Here is an 11,416-nt window from a genome sequence, read left to right on the forward strand (position 1 = left end):
GGGCTTTGTGTTAATACCTCCCATCGCATTCATCTCCTCCTCTCACTCCTTATATCTTCACTTTCTTTCCCCGCAATTTCCTCTTCGTCCTTCGGATGAGCAATCACACTCTTCTACTTCGACCATCTGCACAGGTCAGGCTACGGAGATTTCTGGAAGAAGACAATAAAGCATTTGCTATTTCTTTCATAATGATCGAACGACAACATATCTAAAATATGTTCATATCCGAAACCAGAACAGTTACTATTATTATTATTTTCATCTCGGTTTGACAAGCACGTTACTATGGGTAACAAAAATTACAAAGAAAACTCGTATGTTTCTTCTTGTGGTTCGGCCCAGAAATTATAGGAAACTCGGATTACAAAAGAATACGTTTGAAAAAATTGCTATCTTACGGCTCTTGGAAAACAACTACAAAAATCAGATCCTCTGGCAAACTATTTACACTGGAATGGGGATAGGTAACCGAATTGATCATATTTTCTCCCTAAAATCTCAATTTGTGTCGAATGATTGTTTCGTCTTTAACATCTGTTACTTGTTAGACCACTGGAATTCAATTTCCAAATTCCTCGAGGGTCCACTTTTGCTTTCTGGCATCAGAGTGTATTCCCCAGCTACTGCTCCTAGCATTACAACCCGATCGATCTGGATTGTTACTTTTCCGAAAGAACTCTGTTGTTGGATCAAAAGAGACAGGTTAAATGACAATGTGAAGAAAAAATCTCTGATAAAATGTGGATAAACATCAAAACAACCTTTTTTTTATTTGTTTTCTCACGGAAAAAAATAAATTCAGTTCCATTAATTACCTTCCCCATTTTGCTCTTATTTTTGCAAGAGATATGAAGCTTTTGGCCTTTTGGAGGACTCTCAAAGGACCATGAAAAGCTCTCATCAAACTCCGGATTAGGACCAGTTGATACAACCTGAAAAGTTCACAAATATTTTTCATTTTGAGAGGTTGAAATAGCAATTTCTAGGGAAAAAAAGTAGGGAAAGCAATGGTGAGAGGAAATTCTCTTTTGAACAGGAAAATAGGGAGTTGGACATCAAAAGATGGCTGGAATAGATGAATTGGATAATCCATTGATGTAAATTACCTTTTATTTATTTTATTTTTCCTTAAAAATAAATGATGATTGGAGATACAAACATCACAAAAAATAAACAAGATGATGTATAGATGCTTCTACCTTCGTTTGCCTGGGTGGTGTATTTCCAAGGGTAAGCTTGCAATAAACACTTGGGTTCCCCACCGACTGCTTCATATTGTTTCCACGCTTGATAATAACCACCAATGTCCCTGGCAAACACTGCAGCAGAAATTCAGCCTTCTCCTGAAATCGAGGTGGGCCAGACTGAATCAAGTATTGCAACAAGGGGATTGCATCTGCAGCAGCAATGGATTGAGCTCTGGAAACTTCAGCTGGGCATGCTGACCAAGCTTGCCTAAGAAGAAACAGTGCATCCAAGGCAGCTTCTTGAGATGCTTCTGATCCTGTCTTGAGAGATGTAACCAAATGGGGTATACTGAGCGTTGCAGGCTCGGTGGCTCTCAACCTTGGGAAGTTGCTAAAAAGGGCATTTAGAGATTTGAGATACTCCTCATTAACAGTCCCAGTGGCCCATAAATCCTTTTCGATAGCAGCTGCAGGACCAAACAGAATGATAAGCTGAGCGTGAAAGAAAATTGAAAAAACACCCTGGCAGAAAACTCATAGCATTTTAATAGGAAAGTACAATACACCTAATCCTGAAGTCAATAAGTAAACTAATTTCCAAATACTGATGAACCTAGCCACTGGCCAGGGTTGCTCCACTGTCTATCATGTCTTTCAAGAAAAGAGCAATAAAAGGCCATGTAGCTTGAATAAAGAAATGGACACCGCAAAATTTTCACTAACACACAAAGGCTACTGTTCATCCCCTCTATTTCAACATGGCTTCAAGTAATAATCAGAATATTACTATTATTTTGCCCAATGGTATAGAGAATAGTAAGCAGTTTCACACTCTGATTCAACTTTACATGTGATCCGTCATCTGTTAAGAGTTTGAGAAGTTAGCTCACATTTAGATGTCTGCTCTATTTCACCGCGAGTTAAAATCTGAACTAGCGAGCAACTCATTTGGTCCAATTAGATCCCATACCATTTCTATCCAAATCTGCCTCAACTTACATTTTACTGGTAAAGATCTATTTCATTTTGGTCTCCTTCAATTAACCTCTGAACTTAGCATGAAAGAAAATCATATTTCTCAGAGATTATGTTTAACTAAATGTTAGAATAACATTCCAAACTACAAACCACTGCATAAAACCACAAAGAAAAATGTCATCGTAAAAAGATTAGGCGTGTTCTCCTCAAATCTGCCAAGAGTAGACAAACTGTGCACAGGGAGAAGAGAAGCTAACCTGTTATGGCTCTGACTGTTTCACTGGACGCATACTCTTGAATGGTGTGATTGGAGAAAAGAAGTTTAACAAACATTGCGGCCTGGACAGATGTATCTGGATCACTTGAACCGATTAGATCCAATACAACTTGAACACCGCCAGCCTCTGCAACAGCTCTTTTATTAGATCGGCTATACATGACCAGGTTTTGCAAAGCACATATTGCTACTACTTTCATTTCTTCTGTTGGTTGCTCTTCAAGGACATTGACCAGAGCACGACAAGCTGAAACAGCATCGGTGCTTCGAGCCAGGCCCTCATTCTGGAATAGATCGCCAAGTGCCAAAGTGGCCAGTAATCTTGCCTGTTGTGCTTGAGTTTGGGGATCTAAAAGGTATTGTGACAATGGCAAGATTGCAGTTTTAGTAGCTTTTGATTCTCTGATTTTCACGTTGTTAAGTAATACTTCCAGCAACCTTGCTGCTGTTTCCTCACACTGATGGCTTCTCAGAAGTTCCAAAAGAGCCTCTATGGCACCACTCTCAGCCATAGCTTCAGCACTTGTTCCATCATCACTTTCTAACACCAAAAGAGCATTCAGTGCACCAACCACCGTGCTTTCCAAACCAGAATGGAGCAACCTTACCAAGACAGCTACAGGCACTTCCAAATAAAATTCAGAACTAAACTGCAAGATGTTAGCCAAAACAGAAGCAGCAGATTCCCACAAGGCATGAGGAAGAGAAGGATCAGCTTGCAATATAACTTTGGACAACTCACTCACACCACCCTCCTTTGCAATTTCATTTGGCCATATTAGTGCAATGCTAACAAGAGCCTTTACAGCTCTCTGCTGCAGGATGTGTATACCAGAACTGAGAACCCGTATAAGAGGACCAATTACTTGCTGTGTCACTGGATCCTTCTGAAGATGTTCTTCCATGAGCAGATGTGACAGAAGCTCAGCAGCCAGCTGTTGCACTGCTGGAGCCTGAGAATCAAGCAATGGGATGAGTGGCTCGATAGTTTGGTGAGAGGTGAGGTTATAATCTGCACGGCACTGTGGATGTTCCAGAATATTAACTAGAACCTGCAAAGCACTATGTTGTCCATCAGGCCCAAATTCTGGTCTTGTCAGCAGCAGGAAAAGGGGCCCAACAACTTTTGCAGCAGACGGCCCCTTGGCAATGCTGGCATTATTGGTCAATATTCTGAGCAATTCAGCAAATGCTGCACAGAGAAAATCTGGTGCTTCATGGAGGATATCAAGTATGCTTTCAATTACTCCAGCTTTTACCATTTCCATTTTACATGCGGGCCTGTCTTTCCCCAACTTCACAAGTGCCCGGGAGATAGCCTCATGAAGCATGTAATTCCCACCATAGAGAAGGCCAACGAGAGGAATAACTGCTCCATGTGCAGCGACCAGTTCTGCCAGTTGCTCATCATCAACAAGCTTATCTAATGCACAGACAACTGAATACTGGGCAGGACTGAACTCAGTTACAAGGAGAGATACCAGAGGCTCAACACAGCGTGCTGCAGCCATTGTAGACCTGATTCTTGTGTTTCCAAACAAAACACCACACAACTCCGCAGCATCCCCCTTCAGCCCTGTTGAGCAATTTGATGAGAGGATCCTGCAAAGGACATCCACCGCATTCATTTCAACATCTGCAAATGCAAGGGCTCTAGATGGGTTTTCGCTCAATAACCTAACCAATGCAGCAATAGCAGCATGCTGCTCTTTCTCTAGACCAGTATTAAGAATTTCCACCAAGGGTTGGACAGCTTGTCGGGCAGTGTCTGCATTCCTGATATGATCAGCAGAAAACAAGCTTTCCAAAGCTTTAGCAGCACTGTACCTTGCAGCTCTTCCACCCAAACGCAGGACAGCAACAAGTTGACTGACAGCACCAAATGCAGCTTCATGTCTCCGAATTTCAGCACTACTAAATAGGATCCCTAACAGATCAGTTGCAGCTTCCTCAGTTGCATCTTGCAGACCAAGTGAAAGATACTTAGTCAGGGCCTCCAAAATCCCTGATTCAACCATAACAGTCTTATTTGGAGGACAGTCTTTTGCTAACTGATTTAAAAGTCCTAATGCTAGAAAAGGTGCCCCGGGACGATCTGGAATTGGTTTGAGTAGATCAACAAGAGCAGGTATTGCTTTGCGAGATGTAGCACCAACTCTAATGTCTTCAACTCTGAATAACCTCTCAAGCGCAACTTGGTCTGGATAACATACCAAAGCAAACTCCTCGGACAATTCCAGAAGATCAGATATATCACCATCAGCACAGCCAAGCAAGGAGATGAGTCCACCTGCTGCCCCAGAATTTGCAACAGACAGAAGCGTTCCCCGACTACCATTGCACACTAGGCTGGCTATTGCCTGTGCAGCAAAATATCTGTTTGCAGACTCCTCTGACTTCAACAAGTTTGCAAGTGCTGGTATAGATTTCATGGTTGCATGCGCACGTATGATGTCTCTGTCTTGAAACAGAATTGCTAGCAGTAGAGCACAAATCCATATGCTGCTGTCTTCACTAAAATCACTCTGCACAGGTAAACATAGAGAAGCTATGAAGTTTAATGACAATCAGAATGTAGAACAGATTTCTCTGCTGCATAACATGTGAAAATGTGTGAAATTTTGTGCTTTCTTTGATGTAACTCATAATTCTTCTAGGAAGCAGATGAGCAAAGCCTCTTGAAGCTTAGCTCGATTATAGGCTCATTCAAGCTCATTCAATAGAATGAATGAGTCAAGCTCAAGCTTATTTTGAAACCTAATGTTAATACAGCCACAACTGAATTAGATCAAGCTAAATTTGTTCAAGATCACAAGATAGCTCACCTAAGTTTATGGGGCCACATCATTTAAAGGCTTGCATCTAGACTAATTAAAATTCACAAAGAAGCTTGCATATAATAAGAAAATTTTAGATCAGCCAAATAAAAATTCATATAAAAAAAGAATTATTACATTATCAAATATAATCAAACTTATTTCTGATGTGAGATACACTAGTTTGATTCTTTTGAAAAATACAGATGTTTGCTTTTTTATTGAATGGTTTGTCATGATGAATCCAAGGTCAAGCTCAGCTTGTTTATTTGCTTATTTTATCAGTCTAATATGTTAAATCAAAAGAAGCCCGAGGAACAAAGCTTGAGCTTCATGTCTTAGACTCGCCACAAGCACAAGCCAAGTTTGAACCCACTAAAATGAGATGAAACTGATCTAAATGTATCAAAGCTTGGCTTGACTCGTTTGCTATGTCAATCCATAGAAATCAAAATTTTCATTGGTATTGAGAGCTTATGGCACTAGACACTGGAAAACCTTCAGTTCAAGAGGAAAAAAAGAGGTTTCACCTGACTGTACTGCAAATAACAACTGGAGATTCTGTTGGTGAGGACTTCAACTGCTCCAGCCTCCATTATAACAATTTTACTTTTCTCATCGTGGCAGGCAAGAACCGAAAGTAGCCAAACAGCCAAGTTATAATCATAAATAACTGCTGTTGCTTTATGGGATTCACCACTCTCACCTTCTTTAGCATGTCTGTATATGCTAATGACCTCCCTGTCATCATCAACCAGGTTTCCTGAAGGAGAAGTGTCTGCGGAACAAAGCATTGTGACAAGTGATTGAATAAGGTGACTACATGAATTTGATTGGTTAAGATCTTCCACCACCCTCTGGTGACTAACTTTGGCAGCACAAATAAGAAGTGCAGCTCCCCCAATTTTGACCTTTGGGCTTGTGGAATCAATCGCCCTTCTAGCCACAGACGGTATACATCCAGAGGCACTAGCAACCGCATTTCCTAAAACAAAAGGCTGATCTCGGCAAAGTCGTGACAATATTTCGATAGCCTTGTCCTGCAACAAGGGTGTTGCATCTGCAATCGACAAAACTATTGGGGATATGTGGTTTGGAAATTCAGCTAAAACTGCCCATGCTGGTTTGATGTGTCCACTAGCCCCTTCTGACCTTGACAAAATAGCAAGTGCAGCCAGAGCCTCTGATGTGGCAGCAGATCTGCCACTAGCAGATTCTAGAAAAGAAACTAATGTGAGTACTGTTCCAGTATGATTGACACAATCGGTTATGGAATTATCAATTCTACGAGAATGAAGGAGACGAGCGATCGCTGCTGCTGCATGGGTCTTTCCAGAAATTGTGCCTTCACGCAAAACCCTTGTTGCAGGCACAATAATTTCATTTGGAATTGCTTTTTTTGAAACTTCACCATCCAAAATAAGATTTGCAAGAGCACATGTTGCCTGTTCAGCAACTTCCAAGGTCGATGAGTTAGCTAGTGCAATTAAAGGGGATAACGCATCACGAGCAACAGCAGCCACATCCCGGTTCTCTTTAATTGAAAGAAATATTGAAGCAAGACAATGAGATGACTCTGCTAAGATGTTTTCAGATTCAACATTTAGCAACTTCATCACTGACCAAAGTGTTTTAACAGAGATGCTGCTTTCACGTAAATCCTTTCTAGTTTCAAAAATTCCAGCCAAAGCAGAGGCAGACTTGGCCTGGGTCTCTTCTTTAGTAGAGCTCAATATCTTAATCATTGTCTCAATCGCATCATTTGCAGCACTGCCCTCCCGTAGTACATCACTCAAGTGAACTACAGAAAGCATGCTTCTTAGAGCATCCAGGACATACACTTTTGATTCAGGTAGATCACTGGTTAACAATGCAGTGAGCTGGCTAATAGTAGCTGTATCAGATTTATGTATCAAATGATTTAAAGTCTTTGCTGCAATTTCTTTCCCATTGAGGCTCCCATTCTTCAGTAGCCATAGCAAAGCAGGAACAGCATCAGCACTTTCAACGCATGCACGTATATCTTCACTGTGATTGCACAAGTTCCTAAGGATAGTAGCAGAATCTTCCTTGGCTTTAGCGGATCCTGTCTCTAGAATTTGAACAAGGGGAGGTATACCACCAGCAGCAGTGATGGCCCACTTGCTTTCATCGTTTTCATTAGATAGAAGGCAAAGCAATGCCACTGCACATTCCTGCTGCTGTTCTGATGAAAGCCCAAGCAGGGATATCAATAGCTGAACTCCTTCACGTCCTTGAAGTGAACGCCATAGACTGCCTTCATTATTGCAAAGTGCAAGAAGAGCTCTTACAAGCTCATCCTGAACTTCATTGGTTGCCATTGTAATCAAACCAACAAGCAACCGTTTTGCTTCAGAATTCGCGAGTTTAACTGAAAGTATGGCATTCCCATACAAACTAGCTAATGCTTCTATGGTACGTTCCTGCACAAGATATGGTAAATGAGGATTGAACTGGTTAACTAAAGTCTGCTCAATAACAACAGGATCTGATGCCCTGGTGGATTCAGCTTTGCTATCATATATCATCAAAGCCGAAGCCAAAGCTCCTAAAGTATCAGCAGTCTGGGCAGGAGAAGAGCATGATTCAAGGCTTTGACCGAGGCTTGAGATAACAAATGACAAGCCACCAGAAATATTTGCCAGGGCACACATTGCATGCTCCTGTAATGCTTGGGCATACTCCCCCTGCATGAATTCTTTTGAAGGAGCTATTGTAGCGTTTATCAGAGCAGGAATACCATTAGATTTAGCTATCTCTTGCCTTGCATCTTTGCACTGTGCAGAAAGAGACTTAAGGGCACCTGCAGCTTCTGCTCTCACAGAGGCTTCATTGCCAGGTCCTAACAGCTTGAGCAACTGTTTAGTAGCCTCTGCAGCTAATACCTTGGAACAAATAGATTCATCTTCCATCATCATGCACGCAAGAAGAAAGCAGATGTTAGCTTGTGTGTCTGACTGTCCTGTTGTGAGCAACTTAACCAGAACATCCACTCCTCCAGCTTGTATTGTTGCAGACCAAAATCCCTCAGTGCTGCTGGAGAGGTTTCTTAATGCTCCAGTCAACAAGTTATCAACTAATTTACCTGTTTTGAGCCCATTACGAAGCAACTCCCAGAGCACAGGCACAACTCCTTCAGTTGAAAAAATTTTTGATCCAACATGATCCTTAGCACCACCCTGAGACACAGCATATATCGTCTTTGCTGCTGCAATTTGACCTTCTTCGGAGCTAGACTTGAGTAGACCTAGCAACGGTGGGATGCATCCTCCAAGTAAGACCTTTACCCTTAGTTCATTCTCCTTGCAGAGAGAACCTAAGACAGTAGCAGCCTGTATCTTAACCCCCAGTGATCCAGACCGGAGAAGAGAAACAAGCACCGGAACTGCTTGAGAGTGAGATCCAACAGCACTGAGAGCATTTTCACGCGTCTCAACAAGTTCTCGCAACTGTCTCAATGCATGCTCCTTCTCTTGTACAGATGAGGAGCTCCGGCGCAGCTGCTCAATGCATTGTGCAACACTTGCTAGCGTGCCATCTGGATCCTCCATGCTACCAGTACGGTCTCTGAAAATAATTTATTAAATGAGAAAATTGGGCAACAATTTTCATTGCTTTTAGGCACTATGAGAAACTTCCTCTTAGTTGACCTCATTTTATGGAAAAAAGTTATTACTAGTGAAAACTCATAAAAGGAAATGCAGTTATTAATATTCAGTAGAGAGAACCAGCACAAAAACATAAAATGAGATATTTCAAATTGAAAGCGCTAGAAAAGTAAAACATGGACAGAACAGAAATCTGGAACAGGATGACAAGAAATAAAAAATGCTGAACAATAATTTAAAAACAAATATAGCATCAGTAACAGAATTCATTCTCATAGGACTGTGGTTTGCTCTTAATGGCACAAGGCTCTATTCCAGTTCATTACATCTGGTAATTGCAAAGGAACTTTCATTTACTTCTGAATTAGAAAAAAGTATCTTGAAATCAGAACTTATTAGATGCATTCCTATAAAAGAAAATTTCAACCAACATTTTATGTCATTTTTCTGATTTGAAGTAAATGTGTCCAAAATCAATCTAGAAATAGTGGAAACAGGACTAGAATTGTATAATTCAACAAAGTGAAAATCAATTCAGAAACTAAAAGCTTGAAGGTTATTGATTTATGGTTTCTAGAGGTCACGTTCACTCGATGCAGAGAATGTGTATTGAAACACAAAAGGTAGATGCAAACAAGAAGTGGACCCTCAGTTCCTTTTAAGACATTTTGGAAGCACATACACTCAAATCTCTGATCAACACAAAAGTATTAGCATCAGTATGGAGCATTTTGCACCTATAGTGCTGCTACCCAATATTACAAAAAAATTAATCACCAAGGGATAGCACATGACCATGGTAGATATTAAAAGCATTGGCAAAAGCAAAGTAATCACAACAGGATATCGACCTCATCAGCCACATAATTAAATTCTCAACTCACCTCACACCCATCTTCATAACTGAACGAGGAGTTGGAGGCTCTGAATCTTGAATTTTTAGATTGCCATTTTTTTCCTGCAATCATGATACAAAAGAGTGTCATTTAACATTAACCAAACATAAACTATTGCCATTTTTTTCCTGCAATCATGAAACAAGAGAGTGTCATTTAATATTTAACTAAACATAAACTAAATGAAACCATCACAAAATTCAACTTCAAAACTAGTTTGCTGCCAATAGTATTTTCAGATTTGAAACCAGAGACCGCGAGGGGTCACTCAGGAATTAAATATTAATAGTTGAAAGTAATAGTATTGCAAATTTGCAATACACAAAAAAATTCTAAAAAAATAAAACGAAAACCGGAAACGCCAATGGATTTAAAAACCAAAAGCATCTAAATATATATATAGAGGGGGGGGAACGGATGAGATCCAGCGCCTCCGACACTAAAGTAAATCCAAAATTAAATGAAATTCCATTTTTTTTCTTGAAACTGTTATCCGAATCCAATACAGTGAATAATGAATGGACCAACCAGATCAGTAGTGGCAAGGCTGCTGCCATTGGTAGCAGATAACCTCCAAGCGAGTGTAGCCGCCATCTTCTCCTTTTTTTTCCCTTAAAAGAATGAGTCTGTCTCCAGATCTACCTTTTTTTACACAATCAAGACATCAAACTCTCCTGTAAGGTATCAATCAGATCAAGTCAGTCAGCGTAACTAATGCTGCTAATTACAAAAATAAAATCGAGCTGATTTTAATTTTTAATTGTAATTAATAAGAATGTGACGACATCACTGAGTTCGGTTGCTTCATTGACTTGAATTCATTTCAATTCAATTCTAACAGCAGATCATTAAAATCCAAATTCAACTCAAAAAACGTCGTCGTTTTTTACCACAACATGACTCGTAATCATGAACTGAACTCAAATGGACAGGACAGACACTCCTTCTTTCTTTTCTTTTATAACAGAAGGAATTTCAATGAAAATGAAGTAACAATAATAAAAAAAGCAGCACCTCCAGTCTCTTTAAGAATTTTTCAAAGAAACGACAAGAAAACGTCATCGATGAAGAGAAAGAGTGATAAAAATGTAGCTAGCAACAAAGAAAGAACTCAATCAGTCGATCACTCGTGAGTAATGACTCACCTCTAGGGGGAGAGAGAGATGAGGACGAGGAGCATCTAAAGATATCGTAGAAGAGAAGGGAAGAAAATAAAAAGGCACTTCACTTCATTTCATTTTGATTGGGAAAAGACAGAGAGAGAAGAATGAAGTATTTTCAGTCAGACTTTTTTAGAGAAAAATAAATAATTGTGTTTTTTTTTTATTATTATTCTTTATTCAGTTTTTAGAGAAAGAGCGTATAAGGTTTGCAGTTGGCTTTCTCTCTGCATGTGTGGTTTTAGAGGTTGAGAGTGAATGAGCACCGACAGCTTCAAGCTTACCTGGACTTTCATTGTTTGTCTTTGCGGCTTGGCTTGGCTTTGCCTCAGCTTGGATTTTTGGCTAACGTTCATGAAAGTTGACTGGAAAGGTAGGCATCTGGGCATACAAGATTGTATGCAAATATCCTTCGTTATTTTTAAAATAATTTTTAATATTAAAATATATATTAATGATATTTTTTTATT

The 11,416-nt window shown here is 40.0% G+C and overlaps 1 protein-coding gene across 2 annotated transcripts; it reads right to left on the reverse strand.

Moving 5' to 3' along the window:
- Nucleotides 1–225: 225 nt before the first annotated feature.
- On the reverse strand, nucleotides 226–11,130 carry LOC118039726 (protein CELLULOSE SYNTHASE INTERACTIVE 1). Of its 2 annotated transcripts, none has more exons than XM_035046515.2 (8): nucleotides 10,932–11,130; nucleotides 10,315–10,460; nucleotides 9,775–9,848; nucleotides 5,792–8,849; nucleotides 2,426–4,970; nucleotides 1,203–1,657; nucleotides 819–935; nucleotides 226–681 (listed from the first exon to the last, which is right to left on the reverse strand). In XM_035046515.2, the coding sequence occupies exons 2-8, from the start codon at nucleotides 10,378–10,380 to the stop codon at nucleotides 541–543; spliced, it is 6,456 nt and encodes a 2,151-aa protein (XP_034902406.1). In that variant the 5' UTR covers nucleotides 10,381–10,460; nucleotides 10,932–11,130; the 3' UTR covers nucleotides 226–540. The 2 variants fall into 2 exon arrangements, with proteins under 2 accessions (XP_034902406.1, XP_034902413.1); XM_035046522.2 differs by having other exon boundaries at nucleotides 10,801–10,938.
- Nucleotides 11,131–11,416: the final 286 nt, after the last annotated feature.

This window comes from Populus alba, chromosome 5, assembly GCF_005239225.2.
Source record: "Populus alba chromosome 5, ASM523922v2, whole genome shotgun sequence".
Taxonomy (NCBI): Eukaryota; Viridiplantae; Streptophyta; class Magnoliopsida; order Malpighiales; family Salicaceae; genus Populus; species Populus alba.